The 13,940-nt window shown below is 37.5% G+C and overlaps 1 protein-coding gene across 1 annotated transcript; it reads left to right on the top strand.

Moving 5' to 3' along the window:
- The first annotated feature begins 9,363 nt into the window (after positions 1-9,363).
- Positions 9,364-13,349, top strand: LOC132300160 (receptor-like protein kinase 7). Its single transcript, XM_059797138.1, has 2 exons — positions 9,364-12,035; positions 12,651-13,349. The coding sequence occupies exons 1-2, from the start codon at positions 9,479-9,481 to the stop codon at positions 12,998-13,000; spliced, it is 2,907 nt and encodes a 968-aa protein (XP_059653121.1). The 5' UTR covers positions 9,364-9,478; the 3' UTR covers positions 13,001-13,349.
- The last annotated feature ends 591 nt before the right edge of the window (positions 13,350-13,940 follow it).

Below are 13,940 nucleotides of genomic sequence, written 5' to 3'. Positions count from 1 at the left end.
TTTTTTATGGTCATTTTGCCCTTCTGTTGGTCATAAAATCCTTTTCTGATAACTTTTAAAGGGACATTTTGCTCCCTTTTAATGATGAAGGGGAAACTACCTTCAAAAAATATAATTCGGAAAGCAATACGCAACCATGGGCATAGATGCGGGGTGGTTTTATTTTATTTTTTATTTTTTTCGCCTTGTTTTAATGCTGTTAGTCTCATTGGGATTGTCACTTTTGTCCATCAATTATTAAAACTTTATGGACTTTAGAGATAGGATTGCAACTTTTTCCATTTGTTAGTGTCACTTTCTAACTTTTGTGTTTCTGTCAAATCTTAAATATATTATTATATGGGCAGCAAATCATAATGTCAATTATACGTGTCAATCAGAGTCAAATATGCATGTCTTTTTAAGCATAAATTAAATTAAACCAAACAGCAATAGCATAACCAAACACAGTACTTATGTACTGTGTGAATGATATACACACACGTATACATTTATTAAAATTAAAGTCCACTAATATGCTTTTCAATATCAATTTGTGTTTATTCTCATTTCATTTTCCTTGAGTTTGCTGGTCACAATCTTGATAATTGTGACGGTGTGTTTTTATGGAAGGTCTCCCCACGGCGATTGAGAAGCGACAATTACGAGTATTATTAGTCATCAATATTCCTACTTACATGTGAGATTTTTTTTGGATCGGTTACATGTGCATGATTGATATTTTCATCAAATAATTTGGTGAATAAAAAATAATAATATAAAGTGTTTTTAAAAAAAGAGAATTATAATATTAAATGGAGTTTGTATATTCAATCTATTCAATTTGTTTTATTTCATAACTCTTTCGAAAAAAATCAAAAGACTAGGAGTAATATTCTATTATGAGGAGTCAAAAGGTATGATATAAGATTTGTTTTGCATCACTGTGACCACTTTGACTGTTCAATTTCATTAATTGATCGTTTAAAAATATAATAAGAACTTTATTTATACCATCTTTCTACTCCATCCGAATTTGACAAAGTCAAATGCAAACACAAAGCCGCCAACAAACAATGACTATTCGGAATAGTATGAGAGAATAGTAAGACGTGTGTCATCACTTTTAAGAGTCATGTGTTGAATGAAGAAATCTCAAAAGACAGAAATTATTGATGGGAAGGAGATTTCTTCAAAAACTTTGGGCCCCCACAAGACAAACAGGTGGGTTCCTTGCACCCTCCTTGGTGCCAGTTTTGATCCATGTGTCAGTTGCAGAGAACTGAGTCAACTCTAGCGGCAACAACCTTACTTTCTGTCCCCGTCTACATGGCTTTAAAACACCCCAAAACCCCCACTACATGATTTATTTATTTATTTTTAAAACTTGTCATTAAATTCTTGAACACTCGAACCTTTAAAAAGTTGAAAATGTATAATTAGGGAACAGTCCGTAGTACATGACTACAGTGCTTTTTTTTTTTTTTTTTGGCCTGGCAATATAAACGCGGCACGGCATTTACAAGAAACAAAGCAAATTACACACAAATCACAATCAAAACAAAGAAACGGAACAACCCACCAACAAAACGGAACAACCCACCAACAAAGGACCACAAGTCCTGCAAAAATAAGACGTCTAACTAGAAACATTGCCTAGCTGATGTGACATACACAATGCAACACAGGAATGATGAAGTGTAAAGAACAAGATTGGGTTTAAAATGTGGGCTAACAAATCATTAGGCCCATGAGACTGCCCCACCAGCCCATCCATGGAGTGGACATCAACAGTGGAAACCAAAAAAGAGCCAAACGCACGATAACATACTGGATAAGCACCCTTCCCACGCACCAGCACTAGCCAACACCGTGCGAACACCATGATCGGAGAACACCCTAATCAGAGAACACCGTGCGAACACCATGGTCGGAGAACACCCTAATTAGAGAACACCGTGAGAGTGATATAGCAGCCCTAACGACCAAGACTGCAACGAGTGATAAGGATCGTACAAAGGGATTTAAGAAGGAATTGCATGGCCTAAAGAAATCTAGTAAGGAGCATGTGTTTCCTTGAAGGAATTATTCAAAGGGCTCCCAATATTGATAACATCATGGCTAGGAACAAACAGAAAACAGGTTGTTAAACACCAAAGCTGAAGGACTTCGGCCTCGTCGAGGCTTAAATTGCCGATGCCGATGTGGTTGTGGGGGGTTGGCTTCCAAGCCCCATAGACCAAGGTGACCGGTAGATCCTCATCACCAACCACTGAGGGACCCAAGGAAATCCAATCCAGCGCCGAGGCGAAACAGACACTAACACAACACACAGAGAAAATTAGAACGAAAAAAGAAACAACAAACACAATACCTGGATCAAAGGGGAAGAGCATAGCACGACACCCAAGCATTTGCCTATGGATTTCACGACCTAGACTTGGCTAAGTATTAGCCTCATGGGCCAAGTAAGTGACAGGTAATGGTTTTAGCAGCGGCCAGCAGAGTGGGATAGAAAACATGGGCCAGCTTATCAACAGGCCCAATTCGCAACACTACCAACTCAACATATAGAGGTGGACTTCGTGGGCCTGCCAAACTAGAACATTCCTACCAAACGTCGCCTCAACATGACTGCAGTTTTACCAACCTAAAATTGATATATTTCATAAGAGCATTTCGAATGGGCTCTCCAAATTTAAGCTCTCCGAATTTATTACATTAGTATTTTTCAATAGCCATGTTAGCATTTCTCATAGTCACGTCAGCGTTTTAGAGTCTCCAAATTTTTAGCTATCGTATATACTCCAATGTTGCATTTTCGCTCTCAAAAAATATTAATATTTTTAAAAATTTTAATAAAATTTATTTTTTAATTTTTTCCTAATAGTTATATTTCTAACCACTATATTTATAACAGCTATATTTTTCATCTTATATAAACAACCATTTGTTCATCTCATCATCATTACATTCATCTCAACTTATTCTAGCAAAATATCAATTCACATCTCTTTCAATCTCAAATTTCCATTGGCTTCCTCATCACGATTTTTTTCCTTTGTCAAGTTCTAATTTTTCATCATCTTCTTCATCATCTTCTTCATCAGATAACCTTATTGAAGCAATGATTCAACATAATCAAGACACCTTTCGTTTGATTTTGGATTCAGTGAACCCAGAGATAATAAAGCAAGTTTTTAAACCGCGTAAGAGGCAGTACATTCATCGTGATCGAGAGGGAAACCACCATCAACTAATGAAAGACTACTTTGACAAGAATTGCACATATCCTTTGGAGTACTTTCACAGACGATTCAGGATGCGGCGAGAACTATTTTTTTGTATCCTGAATAATGTTAAAGCTTATGACGACTACTTCATCCAAAAAAGTGATGCAACAGGTCATTTGAGGTTGTCTTCTATACAAAAAATGACAACTGCAATAAGTATACTCGCATATGGTTGTGTAGCCAATCATTGTGATGAGTATATTAAAATCAGTGAAAGCACTGCCATTAAAACCTAATGACATTTTGTAAGACTGTTATTGGTATTCATGGGGAAGAGTACATGCGCCCACCCAACGAAGCCGACATAGCACGACTACTTCAAGAAGGGGGGGAGAGAGGATTCCCGGGTATGCTTTGTTCTACGGACTGTATGCATTGTGAGTGGAAGAATTATCCGGTGGCATGGCACGGCACGCAGAAAGGACGCTTTCATACGCCTACGCTCATATTAGAGGCGGTTGCCTCAAAAGATTTGTGAATCTGGCATGCATTCTTTGGAATGCTGGGTTCACACAATGATATTAATTTGCTGGATCATTCTCCGGTATTCGACAGTATCGTTACTGGCCAAATTCTTCTAGTTAATTTAACTGTAAATGGCTATTACCGTAAAATGGGGTATTACCTATCTGAAGGTATACCCTAAGTGGGCAACTTTGATATAGACCATCCTGCACCCAACTACAGCAAAAGAAATTTTTTTTGCTCAGAGACAAGAAGCCTGTAGGAAAGATGTAGAACAAGCTTTTGGGGTCTTGTAGAGCAAGTGGGTAATAACAAAAGGATCAGTGCGTTTTTGGGATAAAGGGGACTTGTGCCTTATAATGAAAACGTGTATCATCCTTCACCACATGATAATTGAAGATGAATGTCATACCAATGTTGGAAGATGGACTCTGCCATCGAATGAGATAATCTCGATCCCCACTTTAATTCAAAATCCATTAGTCTTAGCGGCACACATCTACTTTCGCCAAGTCCTAAGTCGCAACAAAAAGACAAATACGTGATTGAAGAAAGATTTAATTGAAAATTTGTGGAACCGCTTTGGTGAAGAACGTGTTTAATTTATGTTGCATTATTTTATTTTTAAATTGTTATGAAGTTTATGTAATGGAATATTTATTGTGTAAAGTTTTATTTTGAAATAAATAATTAAATTGTTTGTTGACTGTATTATTTAGCCAATATGTATGAAATCTTGTAAACAATACAATATCTAATATCATTTGATTTATTAATTTATAGTGAAAACAAAGACACAATTTTTTTTTAATAAAAAAATCATATTTTGAAATAAATTTCAATTTGTTAGGGAAAACAAATAAAAAAAAAAAATTTGTTTGGTTAGCCAATATAGCCGTTAAGTCATTGTTTGGGTCAGCCAAACAGTACCTAAAACGGCTATAATGTCAATACGAACATCGAAAAATTTGAAAAGAAAATAAAATCATATTTTTTTAATTTTTTTAAACTTTTTTTTGCCCAAAAGAACCTTAACGGCTCTTTGGTTCAATTATTTTGAGGAAAAAAAAAGAGACCAAAATAAGCCAAAAATATGATTTTTAGCTTTTATTTCGACCAAACATGCCCTTAGGAACAATGTTCGGGCTGGTACAGTGTTTTGGCCCTGAGTAAAAAAAAATAAAAGAAAACATAAATCGGCCCACAGAATTGAGCCTCAATCACCTTCAGGGTCGCCCTTTTTGGCGACCTATTTGGAGACCCAAAATTTGTGGCCCACAAAATCGATAGGCCAATGGAGCAGCCGGTCTCCAATTTTTGGCCCAAAATCGCCATAAGCAACACCAATGGAGCTGCTCTAAACAAATTTACTAATCCTAAGACCATCTGCACTAGTCTTTCCAGATTTTGGCTCTTTAAAAATGCCACTTTAACTTTTTCAAGAGCCACGTCAACAACTTTTGCTCTCCAGAAATGCGCACTCCATCAAGCTCTCCGAATTCTCGCTCTCCAAAAAAAAAAATTTTAAATTAAAATTAATTAAATTTTAAGATTAAAAATAATGAATTAAAATAAGAAAATAAGGATTACAGGGAATAAGAAAATGAAAATTTAATTTTAATTGTCTTATTTTAAAAAAAAGTTGTGCAAAATTGAATTTTTAAAATTTTTTTTTAAAAAAATTATAGTCGTTAAGGCACTGTTTGTGTCAGCCAAACAGTGCCTAATGGCCAAATGCATTGTTTATGGCAGTAATTTAAAATTTAAAGCAAAATTTTTTTAAAAAAATCAAATTTTAAGGCAAAACGTCGTCATTTTGCTAAGGGAAAAAGACAAAAAAAAAAGATTCCTCGATCGGGCTTGGGATCACGATATTCCGCGAGCCAGCCCGCGAGCCGATGTGGGCCCCACCCATTTCCGCTAGCTCACTACAGTGCGCTTGGGCCTCCAAATCACCAAAAAAAGGGCTTTACCTAGCCCACTGTAGATGCTCTAAGTAGTAAGTAGTGAGACAAGTCTGTGTATAGATTTTCAATTTTAATTCAAGATTAGTTTTTTTTTTTTTTTTTTTTTTTTTTTTTTTTAATCTAGAAATTAGTTTTATTGTAACGACCCGCTCCACCACATGGTATGATATTGTCCGCTTTGGGCCTGAGCCCGTACGGTTTTGCTCTTGGGCTTCACCCCAAAAGGCCTCATACCAATTGGAGGTGACACACTTACATATAAGCACTTTACCTTTCCTCTACCCAGGCGATGTGGGACTGTGCATCGGTAGCTCGCCAGTGTGGTAGCCTGTCAGTATCTCTCGCACCCGCCCACGACACACTTGCCTACAAGGTCATCATAATCCACCCCTCTTGAAGGCCCGACGTCCCCGTCGACACACTTCCGGCTGGGTCAGGCTCTGATACCAATTGTAACCATTAGTTAAATAAATTATATATACCTATATATATCAATATATAATTATATTGACATATATACCCCTCCACATGATTTAATAATGAATTAATATACACATGTAATTATATAGGTATAATCATGCAAAGATAATTATTAAATATCCTCACAACCACGGACCTTTACCAATTAACCCAACAAGGCTCCTTCAAGCCCAGTACCACATCCGTTGGTCCAACTTCCTTTAATCCCAATTCAAATAACTTAAATACCTAAAATAATGAAATTAAATTTAATAGCTACCAATAATTAACAATAAAGTTACACCAACATAAAATCACGCAAATCAAATAAACAATTCACTACCTAGCATTCCACAAATCAAACACCATATAAATTTAACAAATAAAAGTACAAAATATAATTTAATTAAAACAATACAATTTACCTACGCACTTAATTAAATAAAACAAATCACAACTATCAAGCACCTAATTAAATAAAACAAATCATTTAAAAATAATAATAATAATAATATAATATAAATTAATTTAATTAATAAATCCTTTTTAAAATATCGGGGTATTACATTTTAACACATGGATGGGAATATTACTCTAATAACGTGAAACGCTTTCCACATCACATTCGGATAAAGAAATGAAACAAGTATATATGAGTAGGTATACAGCACGATCTAATAATTTAAAATTTTTAGTTAAATGACAAACACTCGATCCATTATGATGGTATCAAAGCCAGATCAAGTCCTTCGTCCTTCATCCGATTGTGAAAGATATTGAATCATGCCAGGTAGACAGAGTGATCCAATGACAACGAAGGCAAAAGTGAAATGAGCAGCATTGATAGGCTATGCTTTTAAGGTAATTGCTTCACACCTACATAAAAAAGGGTATGAGATCGGTTACAAAACCTCTCATAATCTTTTTCATTATATTTAGAACTCTCATTCATTTGAGTGGATTTGAATCATATTTAGAACTCCCCCGACAAATGGTTAGATCTTGTATGCAATTGACTTCTTTTACTTTACCATTTCATCCCTACTTTAATACAAAATACTCCTTAAGTTCTAAAGTAAGTAAGGTTTCTAACTTCTAATGTTTTAATTTGAGATACAACATTAAGCATTCCTTCTAAGCATTTTAACATTTTACGTTGTTAATTTATAAAATAAAAGGGTAATTTGCACTCACACCCACTGAAGTTTCAAATGCATACATACACACCCCCTATATACCTTTGACACCTGATAAAATTAGTATTTAGCCCTTTGACTTGGTCAACAAATACATAAAAAGTGTAAATTGCCAAATATAACCCTTTAAACTAAAGTTAAATGACCAAAATAACCTTCATCATTCTCTCTAATCTGTACCCTAAATCCTCACCATCTATCTTCACCACCACCAACAACCTTATCACAATGGCAAACTTACCATCGATCAGGAAACTTTGTAAGCGATTGAAACAAAATGATGTATCAGAGGGATTCTTCTGAAGATGTGTAGGCGACGGCGACACCAACTCAGCCGACGAGGTCGAAAAGGTGTAGGCGGCGACACCCAACTTGCCGATCTTCAAATCGACGTCTATCTCAAGACCCAACTCACCCGATCTCTTTGATTCACCTCCCAAGCCTCTCCGACTCATTCGTTCTCTCTCTCAAAATCCCTCTACGACGACACCATTCTTCGATCGCTGTCAAAGATGGAGTCTATACGAGTTAAGGCTCAAAATTTGATAACTCGGTCACAGATTGGGATGATCGAGTCAAAGAACTAGGTGATGGTGCCGCACGGGATAGTTTCGGTGCTCATGAATTCGAGCTCGTCACTGGTGGGGTGTGTGTGGGTATGACAGTGGTTTTGGTGGTTGTGTGTGTATGTGGGTGTGATCGGTGTGGCGGTGTCTTCTTTGACCCAAATGCAGCGTGTTTGATATGGCGGTGTTGTGTGGGTGGTGTATGGTGTGTTTGATGTGGCGGCGGTCTGTGGTTGTTATAGTGTGTCGGTGTGTGGCGGTGGTTGTGTGGCAGCGTGTGGTTGAGGCGGTGTGTGGTTGTGGTGATGTTTTCTTTGACCCAAAGACGGCGTGTGGTTGTGGCGACGTCTTCTTTGACCCAGAGGTAGCGTGCTTGATGTGGCAACGTTATATGGGTGTGGCGGTGTGTGGTAGTTGTGTTATGGCGACGGTGTGTGGTGGTTGCTTTGTGGCGGTGTGTGTGGCGGTCTTGGGTGTGTGGGATTACGTACAGAGTTAGGATTAAGGTTTGGGTTATTTTTGTCAATTAGTAAGTTTAGGGTAAATTTGACTTTTGAAACTTCAAGGTGTCAATGTAAATTAGTGCGCTGACTATCCGAGAAGTGGCATTGACCCAAACCTCAAGAGTTTGAATACAATTTACCCAAAAAAAAAAAAAAAAAAAAAAAAAATTTGAAAATGTTTGGATAGTTCTGAAATCTTATGATTTTGTATCTCAATCTTTTCAAAGGGGCACTTAAACATTTTTGAGAAACAAAAGAAAATAAAATTTATTTTAAAGAAAATAAAATAAAACAAGTAAAAAAGTAAAGCTGCATTTGAGAACACTGAATTGACATAATAAATTTAAAATTAAAAAATAAATTATTTAATTTAAAATTTAAAACACCAATTTAATACTACTATCAAAACATAAGACCGCCTCGGAATTCGCGCTGCAAATTATTGAATTCAAGTACCTATGTCACTGCATTACAATCCAATCGCTATCAATTATTGAATTAAAGTAGCTTTCCGGAAATAAAAAAAATTTATTGAATTAAAGTACACGTCATTGCATTTGAATCCAATGACTGTGTGAAAATTATTGTTTTTAATTATTTACACCTTCTGTTTTTTAAAGAATATTTATTTTTGAGATTTAACTTTTTAAGGTGATAATTTTTACAGTAATATTTTTTATTATATTGATAGTGAATGATTTAGTAATAACAATGAGATTATAATAATGTAATGATTTATTTTTTATAAATTTAATATATTTAATATAAAAGATTAAAGTAGTAATTAAAAAAAATATTAAGATATTTATTTTAAAACAACTAAAAATGGTGAATTTTTTTTTTTTTTTTTTTTTGTGAGAAGTTGGTATTTTTTTTCAAGAATAATTTCTACTGTATATTACATCACATCACAATGTGAACCCAACTCGAATTTCTGCATAGCCAGCCAACCTCGCGTGTTAAATCACTAGTCTCTCAAAGTCTCATTTCCACACTACACTCCCCGCCATCTTCCTCAAACTCTTCCTTCTTCCTCCACCGCCGGCCGGCATGCCGACACCACACATTATCCGGCAACTGCCTTCTCTTGCATTTCTCTCTATCCTCTGCTTCCTCTCCATACTATCTCCCTCCCAATCCGACGATCTTCAAACACTTCTCAAATTCAAAACCATTTTCCAAAATTCAAATCCACAAGTTTTCAGTACATGGACACCTCAAAACTCAATCTGCAATTTCACCGGAATCATCTGCGACTCCAGTAATCAATTGGTCAGAGAAATCAATCTCTCTGATCAACAACTTTTGGGTACTCTTCCTTTTGATTCAATCTGTGATCTTCAATCACTTGAAAAACTCTCATTCGGGCAGAATTTTTTATACGGCAACATCACTGATCACTTGAAGAATTGCACTAGATTGCGGTACTTGGATTTGGGTAATAACTCATTTTCCGGGAAAGTGCCAGACTTGTCTTCTCTAAGCCAACTCGAGTTCTTGAATCTGAATCACAGTGGATTTTCCGGCCAATTTCCATGGAAATCGCTGGAAAATCTCACCAGTCTCACTTTCTTGAGCTTAGGTGACAACCCATTTGACAAAAACTCATTTCCATTGGAAGTACTGAAGCTTGAAAAGCTCTACTGGCTGTACCTCACAAACTGCAGTCTTGAAGGGAAAATTCCCGAGAAAATTGGGAATCTTTCTGTGCTAGAAAATCTTGAACTTTCAGATAATCACTTGTTTGGTGAAATCCCAGAAGGAATCACGAAGCTTACAAGACTTACACAGCTTGAGTTATATGACAATACACTCACTGGAAAGCTTCCCATTGGATTCGGAAATCTAACCAATCTCATCAACTTTGATGCTTCAAATAACAGTCTTGAAGGTGACCTCTCCGAGCTCAAATCTCTGACCCAACTGGCTTCATTGCATCTCTTTGAAAACCAATTTTCAGGGGAAATTCCAGAGGAATTTGGAGAGTTCAAGTCCCTTGTGGAATTTTCTCTGTACACAAACAAGCTCACCGGTTCTCTTCCTCAAAAGATTGGTTCTTGGGCTGATTTAATTTACATTGATGTCTCTGAGAACTATTTAACTGGTTCTATACCACCTGACATGTGCAAGAATGGCAAGCTGACTGATCTACTGCTGCTTCAGAATAAGCTCACCGGTGACATTCCGGCGACTTATGTGAATTGTTCGTCATTGGTTCGTTTACGGGTGAACAACAATTCGCTTTCCGGGACAGTCCCGGATGGGATTTGGGGTTTGCCGGAGTTGGGTATAATTGATCTCAGTTTGAATCAATTTGTAGGTTCTGTGACAACCCATATCGGTGATGCCAAGTCTTTAGCACAGTTGTTTTTGGCTAATAATAAATTCTCCGGCGAATTACCGATGAGGGTCTCCGAAGCTTCATCTTTAGTTGCCATTAGTCTGAGCGGGAATCAGTTTTCCGGTAACATTCCGGCGACAATTGGGGAATTGAAGAAGCTAAGCAGTCTTCATTTGGAGGATAATCAGTTTTCTGGTATTATACCGGACTCAATCGGCTCATGTGTTTCTCTCAACGATGTAAACCTCGCCGGCAATTCACTTTCCGGGGAAATTCCAGCAACCATTGGTTCTTTACCAAGCTTGAATTCCTTAAACCTATCTAACAACAAACTTTCCGGTGAAATCCCGGCGAGTTTGGCTTCGGTGAGACTAAGTCTTCTTGATTTGTCAAGTAACAGGTTGATTGGCAGTATACCGGAATCTTTAGCTACTGGTAGCTTTGCCGGAAATCCGGGCCTTTGTAGTCAGAGTATTAGAAATTTCCGGGCATGTTCGTCAGATTCCGGCAAGACCACTCAGATTGGGACAGTTATTTATTGTCTCATAGCAGGAGGTACTGTCCTGATTGTGTCACTTGCAGGTTTCATGTACATGAAGTTTAGGCACAAAAATAAGAACAGTCCTATTAAGGGAGGGTATTCTTGGGATATGAAACAGTTTCATGTATTGAGTTTTGATGAACTAGATATCCTGAATTCAATCAAAGATGATAATTTGATTGGCAAAGGTGGGTCAGGAAATGTGTACAAAGTCACCCTTGGCGGTGGCCAGCATTTGGCTGTGAAACACATTTGGAGGTCGGATTCCGGGGACTGGAAAAGTAGCCGGAGCACCTCGCCGGTGCTGGCAAAGGGAAAGCTCCAGTCGCCGGAATATGACGCCGAGGTGGCTACATTGAGCTCAGTGAGGCATGTAAATGTGGTGAAGTTGTACTGTAGCATCACGAGTGAGGACTCAAATCTGCTGGTTTATGAGTACATGCCCAATGGGAGCCTGTGGGACCGGTTGCACACATGTAAGAAGATCGGGTTGGAATGGGTGGTGCGATATGAGATTGCGATGGGGGCTGCCAGGGGGCTGGAGTATCTGCACCATGGGTGTGATAGACCGGTGATACACCGGGACGTGAAATCGAGCAATATTCTGTTGGATGAGCATATGAAGCCTAGGATTGCAGATTTTGGGCTGGCAAAGATTTTGCAGGCTAGTGGAGTTAGGGACTCCACACACATCATAGCAGGGACACACGGCTACATCGCTCCTGGTAAGTTTTGCTCCTTTTTTAGTTACAAAGATTAGGGGTACAACTAACTCAAGCAAAGTAATTCGAGTCTAACTTGAAGTGCCTAAACGAGCCCAACCCAAGATTACTCTCAGGTTAAACTCAGACAGGTTCATCGGGTTTGGCTCGAATCGGTTAAATTCGACTTTTTGCTTATGTTGCTAATAATTAATTCGAGTTTGTTGTCCATGTTGAAAAAAAATATCATAAATGAAAATAGGAATATAAGAAAAAGCATAGATTTCTAAGTTAACACTAGGGCTACGTTCACGAAGTCTCCGAAATTTCACTACGATGAAGAGCAAACGAATTACAGTGATCCAAGTGATGAAAACCTCCCCTACTATACTTTGTAGAATTAGGACTATATAACAAGTAGGATGTGGATGTAAAGGGTAACATTGTATATTCAATTTAAATGAAGTCTGCTTGAACATTTTCAGTTTTAAGTCTAACTTGAACAACAAACGCCCAAGTTACATTGAGGAAAAATTGGTGGTCACCAGAGGTTAATCATTGTTCTAGATTTTGCATCCATTCAATTCCCTATAGTTGTCACATTGAAATTGATTATTGTTCTTCATTTTGGTGTTGAAGAATATGCATACACATGCAAGGTGAATGAGAAAAGCGATGTCTACAGCTTCGGAGTGGTTCTTATGGAGCTGGTGACAGGGAAGAGACCGGTGGAGCCAGAGTTTGGAGAGAACAAGGACATAGTTCAGTGGGTTTGCAGCAAGATGAGAAGCCAAGACAGCTTGCTTGATTTGGTGGACTCAAGCCTCTCCCAAGCCATGAAAGAAGACGCGGTGAAGGTGTTGAGAATTGCGGCTCATTGCACGGCCAAGATCCCGGCAGTAAGACCATCCATGAGAATGGTAGTGAAGATGTTGGAAGAGGCAGAGCCTTTTAAATTGAGCAGCATAATTGTCAATCAAAGAGGCTGACAGTAGTTAGAATGAGGAGTTAAACAATGGCAGCAAGTTTTAAATATTTTTATGCTTGGGAGTGGATCTGTTGGTTGCTTATACAGAATGAGGCACTCTTGGCAATATTTTGGGCCTCAACTAGTTGATAGTTTAATAACTCTCCAAACTTCAGTGAAGGACAATGTCCCCTTGACAAGGAAGTTTCCTAGTAAAAAGGATACAAATTCATAGCTAAGCTATTTTTCTGTAATTTTTTTGTATTTTTTTTTTTTTGGTTGGATAATCAGCTCTCAGCTTGAGAAAGAGAGAGATTCTATGTAATATAACATTAAGTTCTATTAAAAGAATGTTTTTTTGTATTCTTTCAGGAGTGACTCAATCTGGCCTCATTTGTATCCCCATCATATGGATCTCATTATTACTCCAAAAGGAAGATGATGTTGTGCTACAAGTTGGTAGTTCAAGGAGATGCATTTGAAGCTTATATCAAACATATTATACAAGAATATAGAATCAGCTATCCACAGTTTGATTCTCTCTCTGCCCTCTTTAGGCCAATCATATGTTCTCCTAGTGTTGTATGCAAGTCATTTGTTTTATACTCCTTTTTCTGTTCTTTCTGCATGAATTCACTCAGATGCATGGTACGTATCTTGTTATCATCATTGAGAATCAAAACTCTCAAATTCAATCAAGATATCTTCTTGTTATCTTGTTACGACAAAAGCAGTGAAACCGAGTAACAATCACCAAACACTATAGAAAATAAACACACCACACACAAAGATTTAGCGTGGTTCGACAAAGTTCCGGCGAAAGTTTTCACCATACCACAATATGGAGATTACAAATTTCCGCCCCCTTCTCACTCTCTTTTCTGCGATTTTCAATGTCTTTCGATCAGCCACTCCAAACCTTAAACGTCCTTATTGAGAATCAAAACTCCCTAATTCAATCA

The sequence above is a fragment of the Cornus florida genome, unplaced genomic scaffold, assembly GCF_030987335.1.
Source record: "Cornus florida cultivar Cherokee Brave unplaced genomic scaffold, ASM3098733v1 CherokeeBrave_3.0.0_Hap2_Chr03, whole genome shotgun sequence".
Lineage (NCBI taxonomy): Eukaryota > Viridiplantae > Streptophyta > Magnoliopsida > Cornales > Cornaceae > Cornus > Cornus florida.
The sequence above is the reverse complement of the archived record's forward strand: the minus strand, read 5'-3'. Positions and strand labels throughout refer to the sequence as shown.

What these genes read in the sequence shown, in the direction of transcription:
- LOC132300160 (XM_059797138.1), top strand. Translation starts at nt 9,479, where the DNA reads ATGCCGACACCACACATTATCCGGCAACTGCCTTCTCTTGCATTTCTC. An exon ending in ACACGGCTACATCGCTCCTG is followed by an intron (nt 12,036 to 12,650) that starts GTAAGTTTTGCT and finishes TTGGTGTTGAAG; the next exon opens with AATATGCATACACATGCAAG.